This window comes from Triticum aestivum, chromosome 7A (assembly GCF_018294505.1).
Source record: "Triticum aestivum cultivar Chinese Spring chromosome 7A, IWGSC CS RefSeq v2.1, whole genome shotgun sequence".
NCBI lineage: Eukaryota > Viridiplantae > Streptophyta > Magnoliopsida > Poales > Poaceae > Triticum > Triticum aestivum.
The window spans coordinates 14,634,418-14,653,773 of NC_057812.1; the positions used below are offsets into that span (position 1 = coordinate 14,634,418).

Sequence of the window (19,356 nt, forward strand, 5' to 3'; positions counted from 1 at the left end):
GTTTATAAAAGTTTTATGAAAATTCTTTTTGCTTATTATTTTTCTATTAGAGTTTCATAACAGTTTTCCAGATCATTTTTTTATATTAGTTCATTATTTGAGCTAAAAGATCCAAAAATTGAAAATGCACCATTCAAAGCCACATCATCAATTTTCAACCCTTTCTGAATTCATTTGTTATTTTTCATGCATTTATTGATTTTTTTGAGCTATATGACCCTGAAAATGAAAAACACTACAAATGAACTCTGAAAAAGTTGAAAGTTGGCATGGTATCATCATTTCACCCATATAGCATGAGCTAAAAAGTTGAGAGGGTTATGGCAAAAACTAGATGCACTTCATGTACAAAACGACAGAAACTCGTATGTTACATCATGCATTTGAAATGAACTAGGAAAAGGTTGAAAGTTGGCATGGTATCATCATAATAGTTGTGGACAGAAAGTCTTCACTTTTTCTTCGCTTGTGTTGCTTATTGTGCCGTAATCATGGATAATCTTCATCATTTATCAGGATGCTTGGGTCAGCCCTGACTTTGAAGCGAGGAATTTCATAAAACATTTCATAATATTCGAACATGTCTGTCTTGCCCTCCACTCCCACGATGTCCCTTTTTCCTGAAAGAACTATGTGGCGCTTTGGCTCATCGTATGATGTATTCGCTTCCTTATCTTTTCTGTTTCTCGGTTTGGTAGACATGTCCTTCACATAGATAACATGTGCCACATTGTTGGCTAGGACGAACGGTTCGTCAGTGTACCCAAGATTGCTCAGATCCACTGTTGTCATTCTGTACTGTGGGTCTACCTGTACCCTGCCTCCTGACAGATTGACCCATTTGCACTTAAAAAAAGGGACCTTAAAATCATGTCCGTAGTCAAGTTCCCATATGTCCACTATGTAAGCATAATATGTGTCCTTTCCCCTCTCGGTTGCTGCATCAAAGCGGGCACCGTTGTTTTGGTTGGTGCTCTTTTGATCTTGGGCGATCGTGTAAAATGTATTCCCATTTATCTCGTATCCTTTGTAAGTCAATACAGTGGAAGATGGTCCCCTGGACAACGAGTACAGCTCATCACAAACAGTATTGTCACCTCTGAGACGTCTTTCCAACTAACTGCTGAAAGTCATGATGTGTTCACATGTAATCCAGTCGTCACACTGCTCCGGGTGTTTGAAGCGCGGACTGTTCTTGTGTTCATCGACATACGGGGTCACCAAGCTAGAGTTCTGTAGAACTATGTAGTGTGCATGAGACCAAGAATGCCCGTCCCTGCATATTATTGTGTCCGCACCTAGCGTGCCTTTTCCAGTCAGTCTCTCGTCATACCGCGATTTAGGGAGACCTGTTTTCTTAAGGCCAGGAATGAAGTCAACACAAAACTCAATGACATCCTCTATTTGATGGCCCATGGAGATGCTTCCTTCTGGCCTAGCACGGTTATGGACATATTTCTTTAGGACTCCCATGAACCTCTCAAAGGGGAACATATTGTGTAGAAATACGGGGCCCAGAATGACAATATCGTCGACTAGATGAACTAGGACGTGCGTCATGATATTGAAGAAGGATGGTGGGAACACCAGCTCGAAACTGACAAGACATTGCGCCACATCACTCCTTAGCCTTGGTATGATTTCTGGATCGATCACCTTCTGAGAGATTGCATTGAGAAATGCACATACCTTCACAATGGCTAATCGGACGTTTTCCGGTAGAAGCCCCCTCAATGCAACCGGAAGCAGTTGCGTCATAATCACGTGGCAGTCATGAGACTTTAGGTTCTGGAACTTTTTTTCTGGAATATTTATTATTCCCTTTATATTCGACGAGAAGCCAGTCGGGACCTTCATACTGAGCAGGCATTCAAAAAAGATTTCCTTCTCTTCTTTGGTAAGAGCGTAGCTGGCAGGACCTTCATACTGCTTTGGAGGCATGCCGTCTTTTTCGTGCAAACGTTGCAGGTCCTCCCGTGCCTCAGGTGTATCTTTTGTCTTCCCATACACGCCCAAGAATCCTAACAGGTTCACGCAAAGGTTCTTCGTCACGTGCATCACGTCGATTGAAGAGCGTACCTCTAGCTCTTTCAGTAGGGTAGGTCCCAAAATATAGATTTCTTCTTCCACATGGGCGTGTGTCCCTCAGCGTCATTCGGAACAGCTAGTCTGCCGGGACCCTTTCCAAATATTACATGTAAATCAGAGACCATATCAAGTACGTGATCACCGGTACGCATGGCAGGCTTCTTCCGGTGATCTGCCTCGTCTTTGAAATGCTTGCCTTTCTTTCGACATTGATGGTTGGTCGGGAGAAATCGACAATGACCCAGATACACATTCTTCCTGCATCTGTCCAGGTATATACTTTCGGTGTCAGCTAAACAGTGCGTGCATGCGTCGGTATCCCTTGTTTGTATGTCCTGAAAGGTTACTGAGAGCGGGCCAATCGTTGATGGTTACAAACAACAACACATGAAGGTTAAATTCCACCTGTTTGTGCTCATCCCACGCACGTACACCGTTTCCATTCTACAGCTATAAAAGTTCTTCAACTAATGGCCTTAGGTACACATCAATGTCGTTGCCGGGTTGTTTAGGGCCTTGGATGAGAATTGGCATCATAATGAACTTCCGCTTCATGCACATCCAAGGAGGAAGGTTATACATACATAGAGTTACGGGCCAGGTGCTGTGATTGCTGCTCTGCTCCCCGAAAGGATTAATGCCATCCGCGCTTAAAGCAAACCATACGTTCCTTGGGTCACCTACAAACTGAGCCCAGTACTTTCTCTCGATTTTTCTCCACTGCGACCCGTCAGCGGGTGCTCTCAACTTCCCGTCTTTCTTACGGTCCTCACTGTGCCATGCATAAACTTGGCATGCTCTTTGTTTCTGAACAGTCGTTTCAACCGTGGTATTATAGGAGCATACCACATCACCTTCGCAGGAACCCTCTTCCTGCGAGGCTCGCCCTCAATATCACCAGGGTCATCTCGTCGATCTGATCTTATACCGCAATGCACCGCATACCAGGCATGCGTTCAAATCCTTGTACGCACCGCGGTAGAGGATGCAGTCATTAAGGCATGCATGTATCTTCTCCACCTCCAATCCTAGAGGGCATACGACCTTCTTTGCTGCGTATGTACTGTCGGGCAATTCGTTATCCTTTGGAAGCTTCTTCTTCAATATTTTCAGTAGCTTCTCAAATCCTTTGTCCGACACATGATTCTCTGGCTTCCACTGCAGCAGTTCCAGTACGGTACCAAGCTTTGTGTTGCCATCTTCGCAATTGGGGTACAACCCTTTTTTGTGATCCTCTAACATGCGACCGAACTTCAGCTTCTCCTTTTCACTTTTCACACTTCCCTTGCATCAACAATGACCCGACGGAGATCATCATCGGGCACATCGTCTGGTTCCTCTTGATCTTCAGCTTCCTCTTGATCTTCAGCTTCCCCCGTTGCAGCATCACTGTATTCAGGGGGCACATAGTTGTCATCATCCTCTTCTTCCTCGCTGTCTTCCATCATAACCCCTATTTCTCTGTGCATCGTCCAAACATTATAGTGTGGCATGAAAGCTTTATAAAGCAGGTGGGTGTGAAGGATTTTCTTATCAGAGTAAGACCTCGTATTCCCACAATCAGGGCATGGACAACACATAGAACCATTCTGCTTGTTTGCCTCACCCACTTCGAGAAATTTATGCACGCCCTTAATGTACTCGAAGGTGGGTCTGTCACTGTACATCCATTGCCGGTTCATCTGCGTGCATTATATATAATTATGAGTGTCAAAAGTATGAAAATTAGACAAGTATCTATCTAAAGTAAGATTTTTTTCTTTCAAAAAGAAGATAAGAATAAGAGGCTCACCACGGTGGTGCCGGCGACGAGATCGGCGCGGGCGATCGATGGCGGTGAAGACGAGGACGGGGCGTGATGGACCGCTAAACCTAGACAAATCTCGGAAAAAATGGAGCTCCGAGGTCGAGCTTCGAGAGGATAAAGCTTAACTAATGTGGCTCAGGCATTTCATCGAACACCTCACATGCATAAGAGGTGAGCTAGAGCACCCAAATGCCCTTCCTCGCCGGCCAGCAAAAAACAGAGCACTGTGGAGTGCTCTGCTCGCCGGCGTTGGGGTATATATAGGAAGCTCATTTGTCCCGGTTCATGGATGGAACCGGGACTAAAGCCCAACCTTCTGTCCCGGTTCGAGCCAAGAACCGGGACCTATGTTTGTGGGCTAGGAGCGAGGCCCATTAGACCTGGTTCGTGCCTGGAACCGGGACAAATGGGTCCATACGAACCGGGACCAATGCCCACGAGGCCCCGGACGCCCCCTGGGCTCACGAACCGGGACGAATGCATCCATTGGTCCTGGTTCGTGGCAGAACCGGGACTAATGGGCTGGCCAGACCTGAACGAAAGCCCCTTTTTCTACTAGTGATCTAGTAGTTCGTTAGTGATTCTGTTATTAGAACTAGGAGACTTGCTTTGATATCGTAGTTAGAGTTGTTGATTGTTTACTAACATATTTGTGGGGATGGTTTGTAGTGTGCTTATCTACAGCTGTAATTACTCGACTTATGCTCCTTCATTTGTTGTTCTATAGTAACAAGTGAATCATTTAGAGTAGTAATAAAAACATAGTGATGAGACAGACTATTGAAATCTATATTCCTAATTAGTCATGGTCTCTTTAATATGATAGACACGCCGAATGAGCAACCAAGCTCTACATCGATAAAGCAAAGAAAAGATGAAATTTGTTTTTTGTTTCTCTGTTTGAACTACTTTTGTTGTGCGTGCTGGGTGGAACACATGTTGTTGTTCCTTCATAAGTTGATTCTGCACTATTTTTAACACATATAATATGTAGTCTATAGTTATTGTTATGTCTTCTCATGTTCTTCTTATGTTTGCCTGAGCGACCAAGCTCTACATCGAGAAAGCAAAGAAAAGATGAAATTTGTTTTTTGTTTCTTTGTTTGAACTACTTTTGTTGTGCGTGCTGGGTGGAACACATGTTGTTGTTCCTTCATAAGTTGATTCTGCACTATTTTTAACACATATAGTATGTAGTCTATAGTTATTGTTATGTCTTCTCATGTTCTTCTTATGTTTGCCGACAATTTGATAACTCTGTTGCTTCAACATGTTTGATGTGGTTGGATGCTATCAAAAATTCACTTTGAATCCCCCACATGGACAGGGAACCATAATCTCACCTTAACTTTTCGTTCAAAAGCAACAACCACCTTTATATATGCTTGGTTTACTCAAGGTTAAACCCAAAACATCGACCAAGTAAATGACCAACAGGCTCAGGCACGGTCATGGCGTGGCACCGCGCCTCCGCCTGCTAGTCATCAATACGGTTGCTAAGAAATGCACAACGTGCAAGCAAGAGAGTGCCTTGGCTGTTTAGTTGGGGTCTTCTCCACCAAACACATTTGAACTCTGTTTTCTATTGTAATTCTAGCTGAGGTTGAGTAATACAAGTATGTGTGGTTAATTCAGCATAAAAATTGAAACCAAAAGATGGAGGCAGGACTTAAATAGTTGGATGGAGGGAATACATGAGATATGTTCATTATAGCTACACTAGATAGTATTGTATCGCATCATATCAATTCCCAAAGATAAAGCATTTGTCACCGAAGAAGGTAATCCTATATAATGGTCCTGGAAACCCTCCGTAAAGACTTGAGGCTTTCATGAAACTATCCTGGCAAGCTCTAGGTATGTAGAAACAATCTAGATATTGTGTTCTACGAATCATCAAAATAGATGAACAAGCAGGAAGTAAGGCTATTACCCATCTGAGGTTCTGAACCTCAGTAAATCACCGTGCCAGCATTCCCCCCAATGAGAACTGTCTGGGAGGCACCATACCTTCTTTCTACTATCTTCACGACCCCTTGTTCAATCGTACAATTGATCGTCAATCAATTATTGATAGATATCAACCAATATGCATCAAGTCATCATATTTATGCATCACCATAAGAAAATAAAAATCACATCTTGCATCATCCAAAGTATTTTTTTTCAATTCCCAACATGAAAAATATGCCACAGTATATCATGTTCGATGGAAAAGGTAATAAAGTTTCCATATATACCCAATTATAGCTTCACGAAAACTGGAAATAGAATGAAAATAATAATTAGAATCTATAATACAACTAGGAAGGCTCGACTTATGTTATCTATTACATGAGAAGTATGGTATCATAGCGGCCACATTGTTATGATAGCAACCATATGATACGAGGAAAACACTATCTAGGTATTATGACAGATAAAGTCATATCATTAATACTATGTGTCTCGATAGCTGCAGATGGCTCTTCATTTCCAACCCTTAAGTTGAAATATGCGGGCTGCTTAGGCTGAGACATGATCATTGTCTCATTGCTTAACATTGCAACAACATCGGTCATGCTTGGTCGGTCAGCTGCATTCTCTTGTACACACAACAATGCTATGTTAATGTAGCGCATCACCTTTGTTGAATGACTACTAGGAACCAACGATGCATCAACGAGATCAATCCACCTTCTCTCTTCCCATAATTTCCATGCCTGTTTGCAATTTTTAACCAATAGTACACTGAGATATATATTCTATTTCCATAGAAAATATAGAGTCCATAAAAACAATTAGAAAAGCTTAAGTTCTCTTGTGTAAGCTTACATATCCAAGGAGATTGATGAAATCTCCACAATGTTGGCTTCTACAATTCCTTTCTCCAGTAAGAATATCAAAAATAATAACTCCAAAGCTGAAGACGTCAGATTTGATAGAGAAGACACCCTCCGAAGCATACTCGGGGGCCATGTAGCCACTGAAATTTACATGATACAGAAAAATTATTATATTGTCAATCTTTAATAAAGATGCTCGTAATTGGATTTATATCTGTGAAACTTACTATGTACCAACTACTCTTCTTGTAGTGTTTCCTTCGGTGTTATTTGAGATAAATATTTTTGCTAGCCCAAAATCTGAGATTTTTGGTTTCATTTCGCTATCCAAGAGAATGTTGCTTGGTTTAAGATCACGATGTATTACTCGCAACCGTGAATGTTTATGTAGATAAAGAAGTCCATCAGCTATTCCATCAATTATTGCTACAATTTTCGAAAAATCAAGTAAACGTCTTCTGTTTTCATCTGCACATCAATAAGATATTAGTATATCAGGAGAAAAACAACAGGAAAATGATGAAATTTTATATAGACAACTACCATGGGAACAGAAATATACTCGCGGCTTAATGAGAACATAATATCTAGTTATTCTTAGTCATTTGGCCAGTTCAAAAAACTGTAGAATCAGTATTATTACATTTGTAAATCCTTACCAAAAATAAAGAAATCCAAGCTTTTGTTTTGCAAGTATTCATAGACCAATATTTTCTCTCCTTCTTGCGAACAACATCCTAAGAGCCTAACCAAATTCATATGCTGGAGTTTGGCGATGAGCTGAACTTCATTTTTGAACTCAATGAAACCTTGTCCTGAGTGTGAAGCAAGTCTCTTGACTGCCATATCCAACCCCCCAGGAAACTTTGCCTGGAAAATATATACCAAAGTTAGGCTCTTCCCACTGTACTCTTTTCTCCGAGTTGAAAATTATTAGCTCGGTTGGTAACAAGGACTACAACTTTTAATATCGTATGGTAAGTCTAAGACCAAGAAGAGCTTTTGTTAGGCTGTTAAATAACTCCCAATAAAAGATGAAAAGTCGTATAGTCAAACTAATTTACCTTGTACACTGCGCCAAAACCACCTTGTCCAAGTTTGTTTTCTTCTGAAAAATTGTTTGTGGCCTCTAGTAGCTGTTTCAAGTCAAACACCAAAAACTCGGAATTCTTCTCTTGCCAAACTAGTTGTTCCTCCCCATCCAAATCCCGAGAAGGTATTGCTCTTTGGAACCTACTTACTTTACCTGAAAGTTTCATTGAAAAATGGTGGAATGTACGTCTATTTCATGCATTTTAATAATAGCTCATCAACAATATCATTAACTAGAACAAATTTTACCAAGAAACTTATTACGGAACGAAGAGAGTAGAATAGAACATTTTTCCATAAAGAATTTGGTAGTAATACCATACTTTTTCTTTGCTTTATGATCCGATGAGAATAAATGGTGCAGCACATGAATGCTGCTGCCGCTACAGGAACAGCGACAGCTACGGGAATTGTCCACGCCTTAAGCATACGCCCTGATTGGAACATGCAAATTAATATCTTGTACATAAAGAAGAATGTTAGCTCCGTCCCCTATCAGTAATTTATTGGTTCATGGGGCCGGACTTACTCTTGTGTTCTGTCGGAGTTGGAGCTGGCCCTGCCGGTGATGTCCCCAATGACGTCTCGAGGTGCAGCATGGGTTCACCATGGTAGAACAAATGCGGCTCGTACCTTAAGAAACAACGGATGGCACCCATCTGCCCCCCTACGCGCAGGTACATAGTGAAGTTGACCATCCCGAGGAGATGAGTCAGGCATGCCAGACAGTCGCCAGTAGACAAATCCGGCGTGCACTGCGCCATGGAGTACACCTTCGGGAAGTCTCTGCCGCTGTCCATGACGGCGGTAGCAAATCGTCTCGGGGTCCTGCTGGCCGCCTCTTCGACTGTCTTCACAAGCAGCTCCTGGATGAGGACTCCGCCAATGAGGCGGACGTCGTTCTTGACATTCCACCTCTGGAACGGAGGGTCGCCACCGTTTTCTCCTACCGAAATATTTATAGATGAAAGAGAAAGGATGTTCTTGAAGTCGTAGAAAAGCATACAATCGCTGTAGTAGGAGGCAACGCTGAAGCACTCTATTTCCGGCGGCGTAGCGTTTTGCACCAAGGTCAATACGTTGGTGAGACACTTGGCGCAGGCGGTGTCATTAAGGACATCGCCACGGCAGAACGCGAGCCCGTAGACGATGTCAGGGGACTTTCCAATGGTGGCGGTGGCAAATTGTACGGGAGATGAGGAGATTTTGTTGGGTAGGGTGGCGGCGAGAAACTTAACGTTGTCGCAGAATTCATCCGCAGTTGTCTGGAAGGGTGTGAGGCTACTGAGTAGGAGCATCAGGGTGATCACCATGGCTTGGCTAGCTGAAATTGCTTCTGGTTGTTCTTCTCCGAGATGGTTGATCAGACCGTGTGCCTTTATGTATCAACAATACACCATCGATATCATTCACATGGAAACACGAATATTAGAAAAGTCTTTCTGTTGATTTCCGCAATGGCCAGTTGCTTTCAACACTAACTAGTCAACGCCTTACTTTGAAACCATCAAAGCAGCAATGACGCTATATTTGCTTTACTAACTAGTTTTACTATGTCATGTCCCAGAACAGCCTTATCTAACGCCTTAAGTGTTTGAAATAATATATAAGTGCCACCTAAACTGGCCTCACTCACCAAATATATAATTTTTGCTTTGTCTCCATTATTGTCCCGATTCAGTTTTAAGAATGGACAAATGTACCGGCAAAGATATAATTGACCACAGTACTTAATGGCGTCATATCTAGTGCATCCGGGATAGGTCGTGCATCCGTGTATCCTCGAGTTCTCAGCCAGCCGATCCACATCTAACGCATGGAATCAAAAGCGACATAATTTTGCAGAAACACGCCCGCCGCTGCTCCTAGTTCAGTCTACTAACTTGCTAATAACCCCCTCCCCTAATCACACATCCTAAATCCCTATTCTCTGTTTCTTCTCCCTCTCAATCTGGATCGTCTCCTCCAATCACTCGATTACAGCGGCTCAGGTGAATCCTTCCACGGCAGCCGCACTTGGTCCGTCCGCCTCGAACGGCTCCAAGGCCCTGCTGATCGCTTCCATGTTGTTCGCGCTTCACCTGCGTCCGCGTCCGTTCGCCTCAAATCGCTCGACGGCCCTGGTGATCCTTACGACGGCCGCGGTGAGATCCGCCATGTCTGGACTACCTCCGCGCTCGCCCGCCTTCTTGTGGGTTCCCGACGCCAAGTTCGCCAACGGCCGCAACCTGCGCACCATCCAGTACACTGCGACCGCATGCAGCGTTGCTCCTCTGCCTGATGATGTTTTCCACCTGCAACAAGAGACTCGATCGAGTGGCCGGCAAACAAGGACCAAGTTCCTAGATTTTTCTTGTTCATGTTGAATGTATCTAGTACTTGGCTATGTGCAGATTGTAGATTCCGAGCTCATCCATCAAATTATTCTTTCTTAAATGTGCGTGTAGCTCCAGACATCATAATGTGAATTGTACATTATAGTTGAGTATTGTTTTTCAGAGACAAGTGAATTTAGCTTGGCCCCGGTGATTTGAGGTATTCTGCAATACATGATGTAATACAGCTGATGCTTGGTGCTTGGGAATTCCTGGTGATTCTGCATTCCGTCTCTTTGACATATTCAGATATTCATAAATAAGATGTTGCTACTGCAAGCTTACAAACAAAGCACTGTTTAATTTCTGTTCGTGAATAATATTGTTGAGGCTGATGTGGGTTTGCAAGCTGAGTTGTTCCCTGGATACTACTGGCAAAATATTACACCCGAAGTAAACAAAGCACAGTGGTCATACTGTTATCGAAGTAAATAAAGGAATGATGGCTCACAGGCTGACAAAGATTCTTGTAAAATGTATTCTCCTATATGGTAGATGTATCTTTGTACAAAAAAAAACAGAGCATGCTTAATGTTTATGTGAACATAATGTGACATGGTGGCCCTGCTGCTTCATATACTATATTCGATATGCACCAATTCAGAGAAAATAAGAGGAAGATAGTTCAAGAAACTCAAATTTCCATCCATCACAAGAATTCAATACATTAGTAACAGTAATATAAATTCATGTTTTTCAACAGACTGAGGGCCATCAGCCCATCACGGAACACCACTTGGCTTCATCTGCTGCACAATCTCCGCCCCTTTGCCTTCTTTTTTGCTAGGACAATTGCGACTATCATGAAAAACTATTTGTTTGCAAGTCTTGCACAAGCGTGCAACCTTTACCTTGGCTTCCTTCTTCTTCTTTTTCTGTTCCTCCTCACTTATTTCCTTTCCTCTCTTTATTCTTTTGCATCTCCCCACCGTGCGAACATCAGTTGGTGGGTGTATGTCAATTTCAGTAGGAATATTGCAACCAATAAAAGCCTCATACTCATCTTGTCTAGTGTGCTTCACACCTGATGTAGGAACCATTTCATCCAAAGGTGCTTCAATATTTAATACACTTGATGTTAGAAAATCCATGCCTTCATCCGAGTGCTTGGCCTTCTGAATTAGATCTTCCAACTTGTTGCGTACAACTGAAATCTTCTTCCTCGTAGCTTCATTCAACGAATCGGTTGCCTTCTCTTCTATTAAATTCCCATGCTCATCATACACATTCTCCCTGTAAATAAAATTATATAATGTCAGCCATTTGGTTTTCAATTAGAATATCAATTGCATAAATTTTGTATACCTTTTGCACCGTTTCTTCCATCTTTTCATAATGTAGTACGATGGAAGTTCATTTTGATTTTCAGCCCTCAACACCTGCATGATATGGCGGCACGGGATTCCAATTGTTTCAAATAACTTACATGAACAATGAGCTATCATGGTTGTGGTGACACACTGAACTTCCCTAATCCTATGGGATCGACCTCTCAATGTCACTATTTTTAGTGTTCCATCTTGTGCAATGCCTTGGATGCAACAATGGTCTCTTGCTGCAACAATCTGTTTCTGAAATTTCTCAAACACCTCATATGTAAACACATCTCTACCTTGTTTCTCCATTTCCCATGGTGTTAATAGTTGCGGGGTTGTATGAATGCTTGAGTTGTCAGCAATCAACTCTTCTTCTCGTTGGCATTCTAATGCCGTGTCAAACCTAAGCCAGAACTCAACCAAAGCAAGCTTATGATGAATAAAACGGTTAAAAAATGAATTTGCACTTTCAGACCTTGAAGTGGTTCGGAGAATACCCGCCAATGGTATGTCCATAAAGTAAGCTGGTATCCATGACTCGTGAATGCTAAACCTTTTAACCAGCCACTCATTTTCCTCCAAGCCATACTCCGTAATGACGGAATTCCATTGTGATTCAAACTCTGCTGGAGTTTCCGAACCCCATACACACGAATTCATCTTGTCCCAAAATTCAGACTCTTCTCTAATTATTGGTCCAATCTTCTCCGGAAGTTTTTCCATTATGTGCCACATACATAACCTATGCACTGTGGTCGGAAAAACTGTTTCAATCACATTCTTCATGCTAACAGCTTCATCAGTTATAATGAGTCTAGGTGCTACCCCTGCCATTGCTGTTAGGAAGGTCTCAAATAACCAAACATATGACTCAGTCTGCTCATTGCACAAGAATGCCGCACCAAAAAACACACTCTGTAAGTGATGATTGACCCCTGTAAATGGTGCAAAGATCATGTCGTATTGATTAGTGGTGTAAGTAGAATCGAAGGATACCACACAATCACCCCCAAAGTGACTGTAGTTTTTCCTAGTCATGGCATCTGCCCAGAAAACATACATTAAGTTCCCCTCTTTGTCAACAACAAAATCATAGAAGAAAGCTGGATTGACTTCTAGCTTTCTAGCTAGTTGAGCGACAACATTTGAGCATCAGCGTTCCTAATTTTAAGCCTGAGGTCACGGTAGTAGTTTTGCAGGTCCCTCTTGCTGCATCCAACATACGGAAACCCACCTTCGCTGACTTGAAGGAGCCTGTACGCCTGGCATGTACCTATGCTTGCTTTGTGACATGTGTACAACATATTTTTTGCCCTCTCATTAACTTTACGATTTGATCTGATCAAGTGACGTTTATCAGGTGATACAAGGCCATGGCTATGGTGCTCAACCCATGATTGTATCCTGTAGGTGTTGTCGCCACACAACTTGACAAAGATATGTGCATCACAACCGCATCGAGTGGTTGTATTCTTACGGCTTTTCTTTGATTGGTTTGATGGGTCTTTAATCTCCTTGTTCTTCTCAGTCCTAAATCCTTCCCTGCTGCACATGAAACGCTTTGTCCGAACCACTTCTTCGTTCAACTTTTTCTGCTGTCCGACACGAACTCCAAAACCCACATGATGTGCATACGACTTGTAGAACTCCTCCACAGCCTCAAGCCCCTCAAATGTCATCCCTACTTTAGGCTTCAATTTTTCGTCGCAACTCGGCGTAAAAGACGAGCACTGAAACATAAATAATGAATCACAATAATCATCATTATGCATAAATCTCTGAACTGGTAAGAAGCATGGTGAATCATAGTTTATCACACTCACGAATAGGGAAATGCTTTCTTTCTTTCTTGGCGTAGCAAATTCTCGCTCATTCATTTGAGTTTGCAAGCTTTTACCGGATTCTGTAGCTGCACATGCATCAACACGGTTATTCTCTAGAAAAGTACGCATGTACACCATAGACAAATAATCATCAGGGTCATACACAACATGGTTGGATTTTACGGATGTTACCTGAACCTCCATCCACCATACTGAAGTTCAGTTCATATTCTGCAGCACTAGTATTTTCAACAGACGTAGCAGGGCAAGTGAGATGGGCCACACCATGGCTAGATGCAGAGGCACACCGATGGTCAACACTTAAATTATGGATCACCGCTGATGCATGTTCAACACCCTATTATGACGGCTCCGAATATCTAAACAACACCGGGGAGGGTGATATGATATTCGATCGCGACGACCGAATTGATGAAGTCATGAACTATGAACATGACGAAGAAAATGTTGATCTTGAAACAACAAAGACTGGCGAGGTATATATATTTATATAAGCAGGCATCTGGTGATCATCACATGTTTTAAATGACTTGAAGATATATTAACGAATCGATCTTTCTTCTTTCAGCCATCCGGATTGAGCAAATCTTCAGGCAACAGGACGAAACGAGGCCCGAACAAAAAGTTGAAGGTGGGCGTAAAGTACAATATCGAGGCAATCAGACCTAATGGCGAACCATTAGCGCCTAAGAAGATTGCGGACAAGTTCATTCATCAGTGCGGAGTTCTTGTGAAGGACCAACTCCCGATCTCCCTTCAAGAATGGAGAGAGCCAGTAAAGCCACGTCCAGGAGTTACTTTTGTCGACAACAGACAAAAACTTCTGCTTTAGGAAACGCTCATGGAACATTTCACCCTACGAGATCATTTCACAGATGCAGATGTGGAGAAAGTCAAGGACGCTGCTCTTAGGAAGATGGCGGTTGCATTCAAGAACCACAAGATTCATGAATGGGCCAAGTACGTCAACAGAGGAAGGAAGACTCCAGTATTCGAGGGAACACTAGAGAACCAAAGTGCTCATTGGGACGATTTCGTGAAATTCAAGGATTCGGAATTATCTAAGGAACGGTCGAGAATAAACAAGGCCAATGCCGCAAAAAAGGATAAGTTCCATAAGCTGGGGCCAGGTGGCTATGCGGTGGGAATGCCTAAGTGGGATAAGTCTGAGAAAGAGATGCTGGATGCAGGTGTCACTCCAGAAACATTGAGCTGGCCCACCAGGTGCAGGACTTGGTTCTATGTGCATGGGGGGGAGTTGGACCCGAAGACAGACAAAGTTTTAAACAAGGCATGTCTGGACGGAGCCGAAGATAAGCTACTTGTTGCAATAGAAGAGGCTCGATCAGGGTTGTTCGAGCCCAACAGAGAGAATGACGAGCTTACACGTGCCCTGAGAAATCCTGAACACCCAGGAAGAACACGAGGCATGGGCGCTATTCCGTGGTATGAGGGGTTTTCGGTCTGGAACGCCGACTACAGAACCCGTGCGAGAAAGAAGATTGCGGAGGAGAAGAAGAGGAAGATGGAGGAGGAGCAGAGGAATCTAGACTATGAATGCCTTCAAGGCCTAGAATCAGCGCACGTGGACTTGGCAGTCAAATTCCAGCGGCAGCAGGAGCAGATCGACTCACTTATCCAGCAAAGGGGGTCTTAGCAGCTAGCGGATGATCCACCATTGGATAGCACCGTCCCATCCATGCCGAGAAGCAGCGTGGGTTCTGCCCCAGGCGACGCATTGCTGGATAGCTACCCAGTGGATGACATCATGGAGAACACTAACTGCGAGCTACACTTCAAAATGAAGAACATATCCATGAAGGTGGCGGACGCCCTTGCTTTTACAAATCCCCCCGAGGCAACCTTCCATTGCAACCCAATTCCAGCGGGCTATGCTCGTGTCTTGGTTGATGAGGTGGTGGACCAATATTCGGGGCTAGAGCTTGACATTCCTGGAGGTGACGATGAGCACACACTAGGAGAGGCCAAACATCGTATCATCCTATGAAGAAAGGATTGAATCATCTTTCGAAGGCCACTGACACCGCGTCATCTGACTCCTCGTTGCAGTCCGCCATCGAGTCAGCAGACTCCCGCTCCTCCAAGTCCACCAACGCGTCAGGCCACTCCTCTTCCAAGTCCGGCACAGCTTCAGGCCACTCCTTCTCCTCCAAGTCCGGCAAAGCGTCAGGCCACTCCTCCTCCAAGTCCGGCATAGCTTCAGGCCACTCCTCCTCCAAGTCCGGCACAGCTTTAGGCCACTCCTCCTCCTCCAACTCAGCCACGTCAGCCATCTTCGCCGCCTCAGCAATCACGGAAGAGAGCCGCCTTAGCTATGATGCGTAGCGGTACAAGTTGATGTAGTACTGGAGGTATAGGCGGAGGCAAGCGATTTCAATATGGTCCAAGCCCCGCGCCTCTTCCGCAGAGGCCTTACGACAAGTCAGAGGAGGAAAACGTAGCCATATCGAAGGCCGAGGTGGAAGCCCATTTTGCACCGAAACCGCCACCGCCGCCAAGGGAGAAAGTGCCTGTGGAAAATATTGACCACTTCATTCGTATGGCTAGAGCACCAGCTCCCAAGCCTGTTGACACAGACTATGAGCGCCACATCAAGAAGTTAAATCGAGCATGTCTACACAAAGAGGCGAGCTCGAGCTTGAGAAAATCAGCTGGCAAAAGGAGCGGTAAAACCGTTCCCCAGCTAGGAGAACAGGCGACGCAATCAATCCCCCCACTTGTTGTGCCAATAACACATGAGAGTAGGCGCGCCCAATATTATTGTGGGCAAACAGTTAACGTTCCCGGGGTGGGCGATGTGGTAATAACCGAGGAGCATATTGGGCAGGCTGAATCGATTGGGATCACTGTTGGACAACACCTCGATATCGAGCCCATGTCTCCGATTAGAGAGGAGGAAATAAAATGAAAATATGCCCGGGGCCAACCTTTGGTCGAGCCAGAGGAGGTCAATAAGCTCCCAACGAGAATGTATGAATTGCATCAATGGTACATGGACATTACCAAGATTTCCAATCGAGAGTCCCTCATGGTGAATGTCAACAAGGATCATTACTACCATGAGAAAGTTGTGACCGTTGAGTATTCAGAACTATTTCAGCTATACAATAAAGATGCACTCGACAAATCTATCGTCAGTTGCTATTGTCTGTAAGTGATTTCTTTCTGTAATTTAAGTCTCAAGCTAGCTGTAGTGATCATTTTGATCAATCATTACCTGTAATTATCATCACTATATTCTTTTCTGTGGTATTATGCAGGATGAAGATTTATGAAATGAAAAAAGGTGGACGCTATGGCATTGGGTTCGTTGACCCAAATACCATTAATGAATACACATGGAAAATAGATCCATATCACGAAAAAAGTGTAGAGGAAAGCATGCTACAGTTCTTCAAGGAACTCAAATACAATGAAGATATACTACTTCCTTACAACTTCCAGTGAGTCACACTGTCTTGTACTACAAATTCTGTTTTTCCCTACTAGCTAGCTACATGTTTTTGCTTACATATGCCCGCTTAATTAAGAAATGCAAATGTGTGTGCATGCAGATTTCACTGGATCTTGTTAATCATTAAAGTTGATGAAGGAACAATTGAAGTACTAGACTCACTACTTAAGAAAGCAAGTGACTACACAATTGTGAAGGGGATAGTCAACAGGTAATTTCAATCATTATTAACTATATCTCGGCCTATTTAATTAGTTCTTCATTTCCTGATAACAACTATTTAATAACCCATTTATTCATTTTCTTTGTCGGCGGGCAGGGCTTGGGCAAAGTTCATCAGGGCCACTCCAGGCCCATGGAAACAAAATCTAAAATGGTATCGACTCAAGGTAAGTAATTAAGTAGTACTAGCTAGCTGACATCTCTTTAATTAGCATGCTTGATTAATTATTATCTGATCAAATTCCATTCTCGTAAAGGCCCTGAAGCAGGCGCCGGGGAATGATCTATGTGCATACTACGTTTATGAGAACATTCGCATGATGGCGTCCGAAAGGAGCAAATCTCAAAGACAGGAGTGGGTACGATATCGATTGTCAAAACACTATTCACAATTTTTACACCATTATCGATATCTAGTCACACAACTAATACACATGCATATTGATCTCCTTCTTAACAGTTCAAAGAGGTGTGGGACAAGCTCCTAGCACAGGACCGCATAGAAGCAATTCAAGAGGAAATAGCGGGATTTTTGCTCGACCAGGTCATAGATCCCAAAGGAGAATACTATTACCCGCTACCGCCCCCATGAACCACTTCCAATTGTTATCGTGCTCCGAAGGCACCAATTAGCTAGGCTAATGCCACTGGCTCCGAAGGCACCAATTAGGATAAATTATATATATATATATATATATATATATATATATATATATATATATATATATACACATGTGTGTATATATGTGTGAATTAATTAATGGTGGTTGTGAGACATTCGATGATATATATATATATATATATATATATATATATATATATATATATATATATATATAATGATCGGTTCTACTAGAAATTCTATTTATATATATGCATAACATGTACAATATGTAGTATCGTAAAATGCCAGCAAACAAAAAATAATTAAATGGAAAATACAAAATTAAATGAAAAAAACATCATAAACCCAAAACCCCCCAACCTTTTAATACCGGTTGGTGACACCAACCGGTACTAAAGGGCTCCCTGCTCCTGAAGCTGGCTCGTGCCACGTGGTTGCCCTTTAGCACTGGTTCGTGCTGAACCGGAACTAAATGGGGGGGGGCTTTAGTGCCTACACTTTAGCACCGGTTACCAAACCGGCACTAAAGGGCCTTACGAACCAGTGCTATTGCCCGGTTCTGCTCTAGTGATAGTTGAGGGTTTGGAGCCCCCCGAGCAGCTTTTGACCAATTGGTCTCAAATGGTCGTAGATCTATGACCAATTCTTCCAGGGTCACTGACAGAAGGTCACTAGTTGACTTATTTCTTGTAGTGCTCACTCGGCCGCGACAGGGGGCGGGGAGCAGGGTGTGACCCCGGACGGCGACGACCCTGGTGCGGGGGAACGGCGGCGCTAGGATGCGATGGCGGGGGGGGGGGGTGGTCTAAGTAGCGGCGCGGCCAGCGCGGTGAGAAGCGGAGGCGGGGCGCGACAGAAGCAGTAGCGAGCAGTAGGAGGCGAGGCGGGCGCGCGATGGCGGTCGGGGCGACGGAGGCGAGGGGCGCCGGTGGCAGAGGCATTAGCGCAACACCATGGAGGCAGGCATGCTCGCACGCCCGAGGCACGACCGGTGCGCGGTGTGGGCGCAGGGCGGGCGCGCGCAGGCAAAGCAGCTGCAGTAGGCAGCGCCGCAGCACGCAATAGCAGTAGCCGGAGCAGGGGGCGCGGAGGCGATTGCGACGGTGGGCAAACGGGCGCGGCCAGGGAACGCGGCGCGGGCGCGTACGGTGACGATGATGGTCCGCCAGCTGACCGAGGCGGACCAGGAAGAGGTGCACGTCCAGGAAAGGCGAGCACGCACGGGCCATCGTCGGCGGCCATGGTGTCTGGTATTCCCGGGGAGGTGGCTACTGCGTCCTATTCGAGGCGGGAAGAAGGGAATGCGGGGGAGGAGCTCACAAGGGGGGCTCACGGACTGCCGAAGAAGGGGACGTCCTGACCAGGCAGCTCGACGGCATCCCAGCCCATTCCCAGGCCCGCTGGAGAAGTGGTCGGCGCTGGCGGTGCTCCTAGCACTGGTGGAAAAAGGGCCTTTGGTCGCGGTTCGCAACTGCCATTAGTCGCGGTTGCGCAACCGCGACCAAACAGGCGCGACTAAAGGCCCCTCCCTTTAGTCGCGGTTGCTTAAGAACCGCGACTAAAGGCCCGTCCACGTGGGCGCCAGGCGGCCGTCGGGGCGGAGGACCTTTAGTCGCGGTTCTTCTGGCCAACCGCGACTAAAGGCCGCCACAGGTTTAGGGTTTTAGCCCCCCCCCCCTAAACCTGT

The 19,356-nt window shown here is 44.4% G+C and overlaps 2 protein-coding genes across 2 annotated transcripts; both read right to left on the reverse strand.

Moving 5' to 3' along the window:
* Positions 1-6,294: 6,294 nt before the first annotated feature.
* Positions 6,295-9,125, reverse strand: LOC123148831 (putative cysteine-rich receptor-like protein kinase 20). The gene is made up of 7 exons (XM_044568339.1): positions 8,342-9,125; positions 8,136-8,246; positions 7,785-7,966; positions 7,380-7,590; positions 6,948-7,188; positions 6,710-6,860; positions 6,295-6,597 (listed from the first exon to the last, which is right to left on the reverse strand). The coding sequence occupies exons 1-7, from the start codon at positions 9,123-9,125 to the stop codon at positions 6,295-6,297; spliced, it is 1,983 nt and encodes a 660-aa protein (XP_044424274.1).
* A 1,759-nt stretch (positions 9,126-10,884) lies between these two features.
* Positions 10,885-11,522, reverse strand: LOC123147825 (uncharacterized). Its single transcript, XM_044567134.1, has 2 exons — positions 11,493-11,522; positions 10,885-11,420 (listed from the first exon to the last, which is right to left on the reverse strand). Exons 1-2 carry the CDS (start codon positions 11,519-11,521, stop codon positions 10,910-10,912), a joined length of 540 nt encoding a protein of 179 aa, XP_044423069.1. The 5' UTR covers position 11,522; the 3' UTR covers positions 10,885-10,909.
* Positions 11,523-19,356: the final 7,834 nt, after the last annotated feature.

Coding starts and splice junctions, on each gene's coding strand:
- LOC123148831 (XM_044568339.1), bottom strand. CDS start 9,125: ATGGTGATCACCCTGATGCTCCTACTCAGTAGCCTCACACCCTTCCAG. Junction 7,591..7,784: donor GTTTTGGCGCAGTGTACAAG/GTAAATTAGTTT, acceptor TATATTTTCCAG/GCAAAGTTTCCTGGGGGGTT. Junction 6,598..6,709: donor TCATCAATCTCCTTGGATAT/GTAAGCTTACAC, acceptor AATTGCAAACAG/GCATGGAAATTATGGGAAGA.
- LOC123147825 (XM_044567134.1), bottom strand. CDS start 11,521: ATGAAAAGATGGAAGAAACGGTGCAAAAG. Junction 11,421..11,492: donor TGGAAGAAACGGTGCAAAAG/GTATACAAAATT, acceptor TTTTATTTACAG/GGAGAATGTGTATGATGAGC.